The sequence below is a fragment of the Symsagittifera roscoffensis genome, chromosome 2 (assembly GCF_963678635.1).
Source record: "Symsagittifera roscoffensis chromosome 2, txSymRosc1.1, whole genome shotgun sequence".
Lineage (NCBI taxonomy): Eukaryota > Metazoa > Xenacoelomorpha > Acoela > Convolutidae > Symsagittifera > Symsagittifera roscoffensis.
Window position 1 is genome coordinate 33093955 of NC_087063.1, and position 17127 is coordinate 33111081.

General features: G+C 35.4%; 3 protein-coding genes across 4 annotated transcripts in view; all 3 read left to right on the top strand.

Annotated features, from left to right (window-relative positions):
* LOC134840258 (TLC domain-containing protein 4-B-like) overlaps positions 1 to 17127 on the top strand; it is a 520491-nt gene that overhangs the window by 40116 nt on the left and 463248 nt on the right. The gene's annotated exons all lie outside the window — the stretch shown is intronic.
* LOC134840393 (aquaporin-like) lies at positions 3369 to 5507 on the top strand. Its single transcript, XM_063856174.1, has 3 exons — positions 3369 to 3806; positions 4128 to 4321; positions 5044 to 5507. Exons 1-3 carry the CDS (start codon positions 3458 to 3460, stop codon positions 5443 to 5445), a joined length of 945 nt encoding a protein of 314 aa, XP_063712244.1. The 5' UTR covers positions 3369 to 3457; the 3' UTR covers positions 5446 to 5507.
* On the top strand, positions 9697 to 11494 carry LOC134839474 (uncharacterized). The gene has a single exon (XM_063855041.1). The coding sequence runs from the start codon at positions 9807 to 9809 to the stop codon at positions 11469 to 11471; it is 1665 nt and encodes a 554-aa protein (XP_063711111.1). The 5' UTR covers positions 9697 to 9806; the 3' UTR covers positions 11472 to 11494.

A 17127-nucleotide genomic window follows, 5' to 3' on the forward strand; every position in this document is an offset into this window, starting at 1 on the left:
GTGTAAAGCTTCCCTGCATAAGCAGGTACGCCCAAATTTTGTATACAAAAAGTTAAAACCCTCGGAAAATTCAACTTTTCGATTTTTTGACCGTTTTCTGAAACTTTTCGACTTGCCTCGAAAGCTACCCTCCAAAATCTGAGTTATTGTTTTCAGTCAAAAGCAAGCACGGGTTGTGTGAAGTTATCTTGTGAAAGCATTTATGCCCAAATTTGCTTATACAAAAGTGATCACCCTCGGAAAAGTCAAATTTTTGACCATTTTTTGAACTCTTGACTTGTCTCGGAAACTACCCTACTAAATCTGAGGTTTTGGTTTCTATGGGAACAGCAGGTTGTGCAAAACTCCCCTGCATAAGCAGTTAAGCACAATTTTTTTTTTACAAAAAGTTTAGACCCTCGATTTCTTGCCCGTATTTTGAAACTTTTCGACTTGCCTGGAAAACTACCCTCCCGAATCTGAGTTTTTGAATTTAGTCAGAAGCACCAGTTGTTAGAAGTTCTCTTGCTTAAGCATTTAAGCCCAAAATTGTTTACTCAAAAAGTGATAACCCTCGGAAAAGTCGAATTCTCAATTTCTTGGCCGTTTTTTTGAAATTTAAGGTGTTTCAGCGCCCTAATCCAAATTTGTCACTAGAAAAGTAATGACCCTCGGAAAGTCAAATTTTCGATTTTTTGACCAATTTTTGAAAATTTTTTTTTTGACCATTCTCAAAAACTACTTTCCCAAATATGAGATTTTGGTTTCAATAGGTAGAACGGGTTATGGCAAGCTCTTGCTGAAGCAGTTTTGCCGAAATTTTTTTCTACACAAAATTCATGACCCTCGTAAAGGTCATTGTTTTGATTTCTTGTCCGTATTCTGAAATTTTCTTGAAAACTACTCAATTGGATATCAAGGGTTTAATTTTGGCAACAGGTCGTGGGAAGTCTCCTTGCAGAAAATGCTGCGCCTTAAATTTTGTACAAACAAAAATGTCCCTGGGAAAGTTCTAAAATCACAAGAATTTTTTCTCATCTTTTAATAGAGCAACAACTATGATTTTGGATGAAGCCCAGTTTTTAAAATAATCTATTTCATCCGGCATCCGTGCAACAAAGACAAAAACGATCAAACAGGTACATCCAGCATCAGGTGGGCCTCTATCTGATTGGTGGAAACAAATCCAAATCTGAACTCGAAACTGGCAATAAAGTATCACAATTTGGCAATAATTATCCAAAGTTGGCAATAGTTTATCAAAAAAATAATGGAAATTTCTTTCGTCAAAGCTCCTTTTAAAGGAGACACATACTTTTGATGTTTATTTATATAAGAAACAGAGAAAATATTCAATAGTATAGATGTGTTATCGATAGTTGCGCGTCCCGATTATCTCTCAAATTTTCGAAGAGTAAAATTATTTATGAGCTCGCAACTCGCCCTTGCTTGCTACCTAAAGGTCGCGTGTCAGAGCAAAATTTTCAGGAAAAAATCACCGTTGTCCCCTTGAAAACAATTTAAGAAAGTTAAGTGCAGGAAACAGATGTAAATTTTTACAGCCAGTATTCTGCCAAGTACGACGAAAAGCAATGTGCCGAACCAGCGAAACAATTTTGCTTCATACCCAAAAATTTTAAAAGAAATAAATCTAAACGTCCTATGGACAAAACCGCGAACAAAAAATTTTTTTTTTATGCTCCAACGCGATGATATGCTAACATTTGCAACTATTCGAGGTTTTGAATTTCTGGTAAGATCGAAAAATATTTTGGAGGATGGAACACTCAAAACGGCCCCCAACCGTTTTCACAAATTGAAAAATGTTTCGGATCCAGTGAAAATTAGAAAATACCGGTTGTCAGGCGTTTCTCATGCGAAAAAATGAAGGAACCTACCCAAATTTTCGAGATTGTGACCCAAAAGTGCCAGCTTTTTTTTGTAATTGGCATCTGATTCCCGATTTTAAAAAAAAATATTTTGAAACTGGGATCATGCCGGCAATCGAAAAAGTGTTTTAGGTCACGAGTTATCTCGGATGTTGGTTTCACTATACCCAGTGTAATTTCCGAAAATTTCAGGAACTCGGTTTTGAGAGAGTGTAGAAATGAGCCGACCCCGTTCTTGATAGCTTGTAGACTATTCAGCTTGCCTTTTTTTGTCGCTGATGAGCTGATTGCATGTTTCCAAATATATCAGTACACGACTTATCTGAAATTTTTACTCGACACCAAAATCATGAAAAAAATTTTCAGTCATTCTGATTTTTGGATAAATCGTTACGTCCCCCTTGATGTACTACGCCTTCGACAGATATGTTACCCTGAGAACTACCAACAAATGCGAAAATTGGAATAGCCAGAATGCTCTATGTAACTATTTCTGGCTCTCCGAATGTTTTGCAACTCTCTATAGATAATGCCAAATTTTTGGCAATATTGGTTACCTGGAACGATTAAATGGGTCAATAACTACAGTTTTTAGGTTAACTAGTTTTTTGGTAATGGTTTTTACGTGTAGAAATCAGTAAGAAGCTAAACACCGACGTCGAAATGAGCAGCTTTAGGATTAATTAAATTCGTTAAGATTCGTTGACCGAAAAGGGTATTACCAACAGTTTGGATCTCAAGGTCAGATTTATTTCAAAATGTTCAGAAGTTTTTCCGATAAATTTGTTAAGACTTTTAGACCATTTTTAAAATTTAAGGTTAGGTGGCATAATTTGAGGCTGATGAATTTTTGTAAACTCATCTCAGGTCTGAGGTTAAGTTGTTTGATTTCTTTAAAATCATGCGACCTAATAAGTATATTGGAACAGACTAAATTGATTTAAAAAAAAAGCAAATGATCTATAGTAAATGTTCTAATTTTAGGTTAATTAACTTCGTTCAGTTTCGTTGACCGAAAAAGATGTTGCCAATATATGCTTGGCATTAACTATATTTCAGGAAAATTTTACATGCAATTGCTAGTTTTTCAGACCAAATTTCGTCTCGAAGTTGAGTTTGGAAAATCAAGTTTGCATGCAAAAGTTGCCTTCAGATTTAATTCAAATTATTGCTTGCATTTTTGTATCTTGACAGCCCGTTTCAACTTTTTGAAACTGTATAACTGATTCCTGTTTTCATATAATATTGGCTTTAAATTGATTCTTAGTAGGTACAGGACTCAAAACTTCGTTTTCATTTGTGGATGTTTCGGAAATAATTAAGATGACTCGAGTTGACCTATAATTAATCAATTATAAAGGAATCTGATACTTCTCGGTTGCGCCTTGCGTCTTATAAAGTTGGGTCAAGCTTCACTCGCATTACAAATTCAATTTTCAAATTTTTATAATCATAATTTTTATGTTCTTCGGGGGATTTCAGACCCTAAAATTCCAATTTCATAAATTCAATTACCAAACCTTCAAAATAGCTCATCAAGAAGGACAGTTATTAATAAAATTCCTAGTTGATTAAGGTAACTAAAAGTTATGGGATACCACAGAAAACACGCCATCGAAGGAATACTTCAGTGTTCACACGAGCTGCTGGACCCGAAGCTCTGGCGAGCAACATTCGCCGAGTTCTTCGGAACCTTCGTCATGATCTTCGTGGGGTTGTCGAATATAGTTAGCAGCGAGTATGACGCCGGAATCGGACGTGGAATTGACAATTTGATTACGCCTGCTTTGACATTTGCAGCCATCATCATGACTCTGATTCACATCATTGGACCTACTTCAGGATGTCACATCAACCCAGCTGTCACTATCTCTCTCGCTATCGCAAAAAGGTGCGATACTTTGAAGGCACTCTTCTACATTATGGCTCAATTAGCCGGTAAGCTATAAGATGAAAAAAATTTGCAGATTTTCACAGAAATTATTTTAGTTAGTGAAGTCATTACTCGCAACAGTAGATAACTGTCCAAAACAGAAAACTTGCACAGTTCATAATAAGCGTAAAACCAGAACTGGCCAGCAGCGAATGCCTACTCCGCTGAGCTCACATTTCAGTAATGGAGTGCGAACCTTAACAAGAAATTTGATTGCTTTGTTAAAATACCATACTTTATTACAAACAAGTACAGCAATTACTTGAGAAAAGCGCTTACTAATTTAAAATTTATAATTTGTTAAATCAGTTGCGCTATATTTTCAGGTGCGACTGCTGGAGCCAGTCTTCTCTACTGGATTGCTCCTCAAGAATGGATAGATGCCACTCACCTGGGCATGAACAGGCTAAGGCCTGAACTGAACATGGCACAAGGCCTAGTGGTGGAGCTCATTGGAACCATGATTCTTGTTCTACTGGTACTTGTCATCTCGGATCCAGATCCCAAGAAGGACTTCGAGGTATGTAAATTTTTTCTTTAACTCAACCTTTTTCCGATTACCCTTACTGCCGCCAAAATTCTAACGAAACTGCGACAATTTTTCAAATTTACATTTTCTTGCTGTCTTAGCGAGAAAAATCAAAATCCGGGGGCATTGCAGAATACTGCCAAAATTTTTTCCTTTGCTAAAAATAACGAGTTGAAAATCGGAGTTGCTCTGCTGAAAATCAGATAAAGAAACAAGTATAGCCGGTTGCTGTGCAAGTAACACAGAATGTTCCGACCATATTCATTAAAAACTATCAAAAAAGTTTTTTAGTTTTTTCTTCGTTTTAGTGTCGTTTTTTGCCCATGGTAAAGGAATTTTCAAATGAAGTTTTCCGTTTAGAAAGCTCAAAATTTCTGAGCCTAAATGCCCAAATTTTATATAATGAACGTTACTCGATTGCGTTCTTTGCTCGAAAGTATGATCAAATCTCAGTTTCAAAGTTTTTCTCGACACTGGGTCATTATCTTTGTAAACACGACTGAAAGTGCTACGATATAATATATCATTCGACTCAATCCGAGCATTTTTTGTAAATACCTGATTTTGCGTGGGAAAATACGAAAAAAAAAACTAAAACAACCGAATACAAAGTTGCTCCCGATTTCAATGGTCGGACACTCTCAAATACAAAGTTGCTCCCGATTTTCATGATTGGAACAGTAAAATATGAATTTAAAGGGTTCCTCTTTCAGGGCTTTCCTTCGACTGCCGCTGGGTTCATGGTGCTAGCTTGTGTCCTCTTCATGGCCCCCTACACTGGATGCAGTCTCAACCCCGCCCGATCATTCGGTCCCGCTATGGTCATGAATGAATTCGCTTACTACCATTGGATCTACTGGGTTGGACCAATCGGAGGAGGACTGGTTGCGCTGGCTGTGTATTACGGAATTCTGATCCAGGGAATTCGTAAGTTTGATGATCTCCCAGAGGAAGTGGTCACAGAGCCCCAGGATAAAAAAGACCCGGAAAAAATTGATGAGGCTAAAGAAGAATCCATGAAGCCGGAAAAGAGAGATGCTAAAAAGCTGGAAGAGAAAGAACTAAGAGCACAAAAGATGTCTGGAGGAAAAAATGAAGCAACCACGAAGCAGTAAAATTTGAAAAATGAAAGAGAAAAGAAATGGACTAATTCGAAGCCAAAATTAAAAAAAAAACTGTTGAGGAGATTTAAATTGATTAGAAAATAGTTAGTTTGATTGATTAGAAAATAAACTAAACAAAAACCTTGTACGTCTATATTCTTTTTGATTTATTGACTTTTCAAGTGTATCCATAGTTATTGTTTTTAATTTCGAATAAAATTTATTTACGGTTGTCTGCTCATTTTAGTTCAGTTTTTGCTTCTACAGAATCAAAATAGATTCAGATTCAGGAACAATTGATGAATGATAATATCATTGCCTCATATCTGTATAGACTGCTTGTTTCAAAGAGAAGAAGTACCAGCTGACTACCTTGCTTCTGACTACCATTTCTTCGCCACAAATGGTTGAGTGATCCAGTAGCGTGCCTAGAAGGCTTCTAAATAGTAACACTTTTCTAAAGGTGCTTTCATTGGCTCTCTTAGGGTGCCAAAAATTACTAATTTTGATGGGGGCGCGTACTCCCGTCTTTGTGACCAACGAGACATTGAGTAAGAACTATGGCTTTTTCACGCCGCGTCTCGTGAAAGCTCGTTGGTTATCGAGTGGTTCATAAGGGGCCGTTCCAATGCCTATTTGGATTCGCTCGAATATTTTCGTGTCTTATTGCTTTTCTACACTCGAGTGTTATCGAGTCTCAAAGAACGGTCATTGGCAACAGAGTTAAACTGATGAGTATGCCCTTTCAATCTTCATTTGGATAATAAAAACAATTTATAAAAAAAACAACTGCCTCAGCGCCGAAAAAATACTTTTTTTCTTCGGTTTCGATTTTTAGCTAACGATTGACTGATGCGTAATTAAATCACTCCTTTCAAACTTTCATAATCCTAAATTGGTTCTAAATTGTTATTGTTCCGACTTTAAAGAAAGGATGGAGTACTTGTGCTGTTTTTTTTTCAGAGAAATTTTGACTTTACAACCAGCCACTTTTGAATGAAAATTTTAATAACATCTAAAGCTATTGATAACCTGAGTCCAAATTAAAAAAAAATATTTTGGTTGCAATTTAAAAAAATATTTATTTTCCTTAAAGAAATGAATGTTTGAGATACATAGCGTTTTTTAATCCGTAAAAGGCGGATTGAATCGTTTCAAAATGCAATGAGGCAAATCATTTGGTCTTATTAGTGTTCCGCGTTTCGAAGAAATGACCAAATACTTGAGCTCGCGTGTTATTTGCTTCAGCAAAATTTCGCTTTTTAACCAGTCAGTTTTTGGTGGATTGGTTAAATCATCTGAAAGGCATTCCTGTACTGAGCTCAAATGTATTTTACCTGTGCTCATTTTTCGTAAAATTTTTTTGAAGAGGTTTTTGCAAAACTAAATTTGCTAAGTAGCGCGCGATATATTGCAAACCTATTAACAATTAGGAGGCCCAACTGTGCACTGAAGAGGCGAAAAGTGTCTGTATAATCCTGGATTCCAGAGACAAGTCTTAAATCAAGTTCTAAATAGTATGTAGATTCTATCACAAAACTTTCGTGGTTCCGCGTAAAAAAAACTTAAAACGAAAGTGTTGTCGGCACATTTGTTTAGTCGCAGATTCCGCAACAAGCGAATATAGCTTGTTGTTCCGATTCCCGCAAATCAGCAAGCAAATTTTCGGGATCGGTTTGGAAACATTTACCGAAATAAATCATTATTTGGGAGCATTGTGAGTTCAGATTGATTTCAAATCGTCAGTATTTGAGATGAGATGAAATGGAAACAGGCAGGAATTGGGATCGAAATAGATGGGAAGTGAGATCAAAGTTGGTGGTAGGTTGGCAGTAATTATGATCGAAGTGAAATGAATTGAGATTGAGGTTGGGTGTAAGGCCAAAATTGCAATCGAAAAAGGCAGGAATTGAGATCGAAACTGGCAGAAACTGAGGTCGAAATGGTGTTAAGTTGGCAGAAATTGAGATCGAACATTTGGTATTTCAACTGGTAGCTCATCTGTTAGCAATAATAGAGATTGAAGAAGCTGCTGACCACCTGTTAAAAAAAATTAATTTAAAACGCTATTATTTATGTAACTAGAATCCGCAAACAAAATGCGGATTCCGGTAACAATTTACGGATTCTGCTTACAAATTGTGGACTCCGCTTACAGTTGAGGATTTCGAACAGCTCATTTTTATTTGCAGGTTTTTTATTACTTGTTGCCTTTTTTTACAAACGGTTAGGGTTTCCGCAAATTTGCCTACTTTTGGAGCAATTTTGAGCGGTACAGTGTTTTAGCTATGTGTTTGCGGAATACAAAACATCAAAGAAGATCATAGAAAAGTCGTGAAGTTGCTGATTCCGCGACAAATCTGATTTTGGCCTGTTGCCAAATCCGCTTAAAATTCACAAAATGCACAATTCGATTGGCGATTTAAACTGGCTCAAAAATCTTCCAGTTTGGTTTGGAAAAATCGAAATACGTTGCAAGACGCTAACTATACCATTTTATACACTGCATAGCATGTTGCGAATATTTTCAAATAAATTTTTTTTCTATTTTGTCCTCAATTTATCAATTTTGTTCATTTAATCGACCTTAATGGGTGTTCGGAACATTCAAGGTTGTGTTGAAGGTCCTTATTTTTCCCAACACAAGTCGCGCTATTAAAGTGCATCCTTTGCAGCCTGATATAAACGACGTGGAAGTAGCCGCACTCAAGCTGATCTTGCTATGTTGGTATGCTAATTGAAATGCATACAAGAGGTTCAAACCCGAAACCCGTTATCTAATGCTTATTTTTGGGTTGAGATGTACAAGAAGAAGGTTTGAAAGTAGCAGAACCCAAAGTGACTTGATTTTTACAGAATTAATCGAACCCTGAAAAAAGTACATGTATAATTCATTCTGTGTTCTGTTCATTCTGTGCAAATTAAGTCACTTTGGATTCTGTCTTTTTTAAACCTTCTTTTTGTAATGCACTTAGCCTATGACAAAATTTTATGGCTTATAAATTGAAATTAGTTAACCTGGCTATTTCAATGATTTACATTGGCTTCTTATTGAGGGGAGTACTGATTTCAATGTATTGAACAAACCCCGTACCGATAAAAAAATTTATTTCCGACCTGGAAAATTTTATATCTAATCCAATTTTTGATCAGAAATTCTTTGTGAAATGTTTAAATAAAGCAGGAACTTTCTTAAAAATTATTATTTCTCATCTTGTTTCTGGTCAGAAATTAGCTAAATCTAGGCTATTTCTAGCTTAAAAAATGTCTCCGGCTGCGTCTCAAACTCCCGATCTACGACTTAATGGTCGAATGTTCCAAACGCTCGCCCACATCACCTATTATTGTAGGCTAGTTTTATCAACCTAATGCAAAGCAGCACTTGTCGTGACAAGTGTATTTTGCATTGTATTGCTACGGTTGATGAGTATACTCGAAGCATGTTTATCTCGTTGCGGTTGAGCAGTGTATTGATTTCTGGTTATTTCTTTCAAAAAAATTGTTTATTTCTTAAGAAAGAAATAGATCATTTCTGTTAAGAAAATACAGAAAATTTAGCTAGGTAATCTATACAACGTTTCAATCTAGAAAAGCTGCCTTCACTGGGTACGGGGCTCAAAATAAGATAATTTATATTTAGCCACAGCATGCAAACTTAAATGTATTTCGGTTCAGCATTTTTACAGCTCTCCGTTTCTTTGAAAACGAACAATAAAGTACTACACTCCTTTTTTAATCAAATTTTAAATTTTCAAAATAAGCGAAGAGTAATTAATCAGTGCGATGATTGTAAAACAATAATTGAATAAAAAATTTTCAATTAATTTATCAATTTTTCAATCAAAATAATTATAGTTTGGGTTTTCAGTCAAAATATTCAGTGCTTTGCCCAGATATACGAACAGTCTTATTCGGAATTAGAAACGAAGAAACTTTGCTACAATAGATTAAGAAGATAGATTCGCATCAAATACACATCAGAAACAGAAAAATTAACAAAATAACATATAAAAAACGTTTTCCCAGTAAATCCTTTCAAACCCAAACTATACATCACAAAGCGACAAAAAATCATAAATTTTATTTACTAGCAAACTTTGTTCAACCTTGTACATGTTTTCCCTGGTTTTTTGTCGTCATTTCTAACAAATCACAAAAAAATGTGAGCACTTAACTACTAAGTTGAGAAACCAGCATGCAGACCATTTTTTTCTGAATGAACAATATTTTTTCGTTAGTTTTCAATCAGAAGCATATACATGATAAGATTGATATGCACAAAAACAATTGTTAATTGTATAAATCTAGCACACGCGAAAAATGAAAACCAAGTAATGAATCAAATGATACTTGAATGATATTTTCTTGTTATCATGAGGCGAGTGCAATTTGACCGGAGCGTACCGCCTCAATCTAGTAGTCGTGCTGCAACTCACCAGCCAATCACAGCTTACCAGCCGAGCTGGGTTACGACTCATGACGGCGAACGAATTTCGTCAAAGTACGATTCAATTCATACGAAATTACCTCAGTACGAACAACATAGAGAAGTCGACGGCTGGCAGTTTGACCTCAACCCTGCATATATTGACAACTATCCCCTACATTACGACCCTTCGCAGCCATTTTTACAAACTCAGTATCGGCTAAATGAGCAACCAAGAACTTCGATTTTTAAGACCAACCAGCCAATTGTTTTGACAAGCCACGACGAAATACCGACCCAAAAATACACTCCTCATGTAGTTGAAGAAATAAATGATGGTTCCAGTTGTACAGCAAACTTTCCTACTTTCTCCAATTTTGAGGAACTGAATCTTGTAGGGAACGTTCAGCAGAGATTTCGAAGAATTGGAGAACCTTCCGAGAGATCAGAGAAGGATCAATCAAGATCAGTCAGATTCGATGAAGTTATAGCCGGACCTAAACCAATCAGTTATCTGAGCTCAACAGTTCCAGGAAACTCAAAACAACCTAAGCCAAGCCAGATGCCGATTAGATCATCGGCAAGAAGACCACGTGATCGATCGTTAAGAGAAAGTTTGGCAGGATATTCTGATCTCAGCTTTGCGTCTCAAAGGTCAAATGACGTGTCAACTTCAGCAGAAGATATAATCAGGACGGGACCAAGATGGCGTCGGGTTCAGGATAACCCGGTTGTCATACCCTATGACGACATCGAAAGTTACGAGAAAGAGTTTTTCATATTTTATACCAAGTTCAAAGATCCAACTTTTCCGCATAACTTACCAAGGGGAATCCGATGGTACAATGTCCCTACAAATTGGGAAAGTGTGCATCAAGGTGGCTTACGAGTTTATCCCAAAAGTGGTACCGACTTTTGGCAGCAGACTTATTTTGGAAACGACGAAAGCAAAGATTCTGGACACTTTTTATACTTACCATGCACACATTCCAAAGTTCTTTTAGAAACTAGTTTGACTCTGACACCTCGCGACCAGAATGATCAAGCTGGGGTTATGATTCGGTACGATAGGCGAAATTGGATCCGAGCTGGACTTGAATTTATAGATGGTTGCTACCAACTAACTTGTGTGTGTACTATAAACGGCTTCAGCGATTGGTCAATTCAGGAACACAAAGGCGGCAGGTCAATTGAATTCAAACTCTACGTTCTAGACGATGATGTCATAATTGAACATAGAAGTCCTCACTCTGAAAATAACCGCATATGGAAAATTCTGAGAGTTGCCCATTTGGACACCAAAAATATTCTACCCAAAGCCAGTCAACCAGAATATGAAAGGACAGAAACCGGGCAGAGAATTCACCGAATGGTCGGACTTTACACGTGCAGACCTTCGAACTCAGCTTCTGACGCAATAAGTTACGTAACTTATTATTTCATGAGTGTAAGACACTGTGAACAGTACGAAAGAAATGAGCAAGAGGAGCCTCTTCAAATTCCAGACGATACCTACGGAAACTTCCGCAAAATTGCAGGACCATTTATAGCAGACGAAGATTATTTTATTGAGCCTGATCAGCCCAAGATAAAAACTTTTGAGATTTACTGATGCTAAAACAGTTTGATAGACATAATTAGTAAGAATCGATTTTTTCTGCTTCCTAGTTTCCAGCTGACGGTTCCTGTTGCTATAATGAATTTCAGCTTTATAAAAAAAGTACATAAACTGATGGGAAAATTTTCAAAATCAACAATCGACGTGCAAATTAAACGAAAATGAGTTTTTTTGTTATTTTTTCAGGGATAGTCTTGAAATTACTGTTCTGTTCAAATGAAAATTTCGCAAGAAGTTTTGCGGTGGTTTTAGGGATTCAGAGCCATTGAAATTTAAACTTAGCACCACTTTTGAAACAAATATCGAAATAAAGATACTTTTCCAGGAAAAACAATTAATCAACGGTATTACAACTTTTTTCAAAAAAAATCTGTACCAAATTTTTGAAAGAATTCACACTATTGCAAAATCAATTTTATGTTCAAAAATATTTTCTCAACCAAAAAGATATACGCAAAATGTTAAATTTTTGTCTATAACGTAGCCCAGACTCATTTTGTTACGCCAAAAAAAAAACACAATCGTTTTGTGTAGAGCCAAAAAATGTCGATGGTTTAAATCTATCGAAAACAGCCAATTTTTTTTAAAAAAGTATTTCAAGGTTAAAGTTTTCTAGCCATATAAAAATCTATATTCTTAAATTTTAATTCTGGGTGAAATGCATTATTCTAACTTGAATAACAAATCTCCAGATGCAATTTTTCTGTCAGGTTCTTGTCATTTGTGGATTTTTTTAAATGTAAAATCTTTGGTTATTGGATTCGTCATGTTGGCATCCATTTATAAACTTTAGTTATAATCAAAGCCCTATGCTCCAGAACTGATTCTAGCAAAAATTCCTTAAAAACCAGCCCTGGAATCTTTGACCGATCCAAGAAGTAAATTCGATTTTTTTTGAAAACGTTTGCCCTAAACGAAGATTTTTTGATGAGTTTCTGGTTGGTTTACTGTATGGAATCTTCTCTGTAGGCTTTCAATTTCTGGCAGGAAATCTAAGGTATTCCCCCGCTATGTAACCCGAGATTTTTAATGATTGCTTTTTGTTCATGGACAAGTTGCTGTTTTCCTCGCTCGCACATGACAAAGTTCGAAGGCATGTTGGTATGATTTGCAGGAGATGTATCGAAAACAAGAATAAACCGGAAACAATTGTTCGAGATGCTAATAGTGTTCGCTTACCTTTATGTTCACTTCTAATTCATTTTAATTCGATATTTGTTTTAAAAAGGGTGCTAAAAATAAATTTCGTTGACTCGTTGGATTAGAACCCCCAAAACCACCGCAAAACATCTTGCGCAGTTCGCACTGTTTATCCAATACCCCCTTTATTATATGTGATGTTAACGGTCGTTTTCTAAAAAAATTACACTTGGCGCAAATTGTCGCCTTTCGAAATTGTTACGAATTGTCGTCTGTGACAAATTATCCTCTGACGCATAAGTGAATTGTACATAAGCATATCATTTAGGAGATAGTTTAGATAGCACCTTATATGGGTTGTAGCCGAAAGCAAGATAATCCAATCTGTACTTCCAGATAAACTTCTTCATCAATTTAGGATCCAACTCCCGATATATGTCTTGCATTGATTTGTTCGTGGTGTTGTTCAAGCTAACCTTCGAATGATCTTCTCTTGGATCGAAAGGTATATTCAAATGTAATTTAGTTTTGTGATTGATTATTGCATCTATATCTGATATCATAGTCTCGGTTCTTCCCAGATAATCGACGTTGAGATAACACGGGTCGCATACTCTTTGCTGAAGTTTGAAATGTTCATCTTGGACGTTATGTTTCACCAAGTGATCAAAGTATTCACTTATGGTCCAGTTTTTACCCTTGAGAAGATTTTTTCCCTTAACTTTGTTGTAATATGCCGAAACAGCTCGTTCAAATGGATCTCTGACGAACATAAAGCCAAACCAGAACTTAGATGCCTGCTGATGCGTTTTGAAAAACTTCTGTTGAGAATCTTTGGGGACCTTGTGGTCAAACACTGGATGTTTTATCTTAGGGTCATAGGGACAATCTGGGCCATGAAAGTATGGCCAAAAGAAAACTCCACGAGTTGATGAGCCTAAACATAGAGCATAAACATACTCATAAAATATTAAGAGCAAGCTTGAACAGTCCTGAGATGAACTGCCTGATATAGGACCACGTTTTAAACGCAGTTTTATGAAACATCTCGTATAAGCTTCAATATGCAATTCTAAGCAATAGAGTATTTTTTATTTTTTTTTTGCATCATTCTAGTGGTTTTTTGTTGCCTTTTGGGTTGAAGTGGTCGCTTGATCGAAAGGGTCGACAACTGTCCTCACTCGCCTTCAAGGCTCCAGTCATGTCCGTCGTCAACAATGCTTAAATTTGATCTACCACGGGAGTCTTAAAATAGTTCAAAAAGCTCTTATGAAATTATTTTTGTGTTAAGGTTCTTTATTCCAGGTCAAACGAAAGTTAAAGAATCCCTCGTTTTGAGATTTTTATTGATAGCAGTTTTTTTGCTGAAAATGTAATTTTGCAGAAAAAAATTAAAGTATGGTCAATAATCAATGAAATCTTTTCTGAAAACTACATAGAAAGTAAAAAGCAGCCGGTCAGATCCTGGGTTATTTTTTGTGTAAAAATTTTTGCTCAGCGGCTTTTCTTAATTGATTAAGCTGTGCTATAATTTTTTGTGAGACTGTCTGAACAAATTTCCCACCATAAAAATTTATGCTGGTTCAGCTAAAACTGCAATCCTTTGATTTCTTTAAAATAACAGCTGCCTCGTTTTTGCACAGTCCTCGCGTCAGATGGACGACAGATAGGGTAGAGAAGATTAACCACTACTTAGCTTTTGCTACAGCCAAAAAGTTTCTAATTGCACCTTCGTAAGCTCCCAGCTTTTTTGAAACTTTCTTTTTTGCCTCCGCTTGTAGCGGGCTTGTTTGATGTGATGCAAAAAAAAAGAAAATTTTTTTTGACCTATTATACTTTTGTGAATTATTTGGTGTAACGAGTTGCATAACTGGGCTTAATAGAACTGCCAAATATGTTTGTCATGAATTAAATGGTCGGAATTTATCATAACCATTGGACACTGTAAACAAAATTTACTAATACATTGCAGGTGGGTAAAAAGGGGCATTTTTTTCGATCACATATTCATTTGCGACCACTACAACCAGTACAAAACAAGTTTTTTATATATTCAGTTATATGCTTGAAAACTTCAACTGCTAAATACTTAGAACTAACCGCTCATTATCCATGACTAAAACTTACGATAGTTTGTTAAATTGAAACTGTCTATAGTTTCAGCCAGAGAAGAAAAAATTTAAGTTAGAAAGCAGTTTCTCTTCCTTTACCTCTAACCTCGCAAGAAGACCAGTATGTGCTAAATCTATTGAGACTAGGAAACATAAGGAGTAAAACTAGGAGTAAGATTAAGACCGGTATTAGACTAAGAAGTTGCACGAATCTATCCGGCCGAAAGTAAGATAGCGTGCCAAACAGACCGTTTACCCTATCCAAAATCAGTATATATCCTATACTAACTTAGATTTAGAAAAACCAGACATCAGATTAGAAAAATTAGATAAGAGAAAAAATCAACAAAATGTTCAACCGAATCAAAATAAGAAATAGCTTACTTCCACGTCTCAGTAAGTCTAATCAAATCAAGTCAGCACAGAGACAACAAACCAAATATCTGCATCGCAAAACGAAAACAGACTACGACGATTATTCAGTTTCAAACTAGTTATGCAGTAATTTTTCATTTATTATTATATCGAATGCAATAAATAGAACCGTGAAATTGATTTTATAAGTCGTAAAAGTTTAATATTTCAAGAAAATGATAAGATACATAAACATCCAGTCGACAAACAAATTCATATCTACGTCAAAGTTTCAATTATGCAGTAACTTTATAAAAAATCTTTTAACTTTAAAATTTAATCAATCAAAAATAGAAAATGTAAAAAATAGTTAGTAAAAAGAATGTCCAAACAATTAACTTGCAAATTAACTTGCAAATTAAAATTGCAAAACACGAAAACAAGATAATCATAATTTTTTTTGAATGTTCATCCATTTTTGAAATAATAAACAATTTTAATCTCTTTCTATCCAGGTTTATCATTGCTTAACTAAAACTTTTATTTTGTTAATTTAAATCAAATCATCAAGGCTTCTCTTGAATCTTTAAACTTTAACCTTAAAACTAAATCCTAAACTCTTATTCATAAAGTGTCTAATCACCTCAAGCGTCGATTCATTTTCCAACTCTTAAAAACAACCCAAGATTAATTGAAATTGTTACTAAAACTTAACCATTCAAATAAAGCTAAACAGTCAAGAAATTTGGCAGTTCATTCTTCCCTGCAACCGCACCTCCTAATTGACGCAGGCCTAAATTAAATCTTACAATAAGTAGGAACTAAAATAGTATCTAACTGTTTACTTGTGTTGTAATTATACATTATTCTTGTGAATTGATTAACTATTCTCCAACCGTCGATCTCATACCGATCAATTAAGACTATGTTGAATTAGATGTAAAGAACGCCAGATTTGTTTGAGAGCAGTAAAAAAAATTTCTTTTGAATCGAGATATTCTCTGCTCAACCCGTCTTTCCACGACAAAACAACCCAAGGATTAGGATAACCTCACAGAAAGCGTAAGCACCAACAATTCAGGAAACAGAAACTGACACCTAGATTTGCCTCAAGCATTCTAACCCTTATGTCAAAAGATAATATAGTAAAAAAGAAACACTAATTCTTCATAATTGTCTGATCAAGGATTCTAGATACGATCTCGTCATTACTCTGCAGAAAAAAAAAAGGATTTAACAAATCAAAAATAAACAAAAAAGGAGGCTATAATCTTTAAACATAAACATAAAGTAAAAACTCGTTTTTTTCCAGAACACGCAACACTGCGTCTTAATCCGATCTGACATTTATACAAAAACTTGAAAACCTTAGAGAAATTTTACTCTTTTCTTAAATCAGAAGCTGTAAAATTATCTTTTATAAAAGAAAAACATGGAATGAAAAACACTTTGAATGTGTCAACCAATAAGACACATTGAAAACTACATTTTAATTGTCATACCTCAAAAAAAAATTCATTACGACAAAAGTTTTGACGATGACTTCATTCTTCCATTTGTCATTAATCCCATTAGCGACCCGTCACGAGGACAAGTACAGTTTTGCTGCAACCTGATTATAAAACAATTTCAAAAAAGAAATAGCCCATTCCAACTGGAATCCCCGGAAATTACAATGAAAAGACAACTACTAGATCACTTTTTAACAATCTTTTTATCATAACCTCATAAAATGGCATATTCACTATTAAAATTTTACCGCCAGACTCAAAAGTTTAAGCACCACAACACCGAACAAAAACTGATGATATAGAGCTTATTTTTAAGAAGTTTTTGCAGAGTGTATCAAAAACATTCAACATCAAAATTCAAAAAAACTAAATTCAATATTCACAATTGCTGTTTTTTTAAATTATCTACAATTACATTCCAAATTTACACACCGATGAAACATTCTATCTACCCCCATTAGAAACATCCCGCCATTCAGCAGTTAGGACAGAAATAAATCCCTTTGCACAATCCTTAGACTCAATCCGCGACAT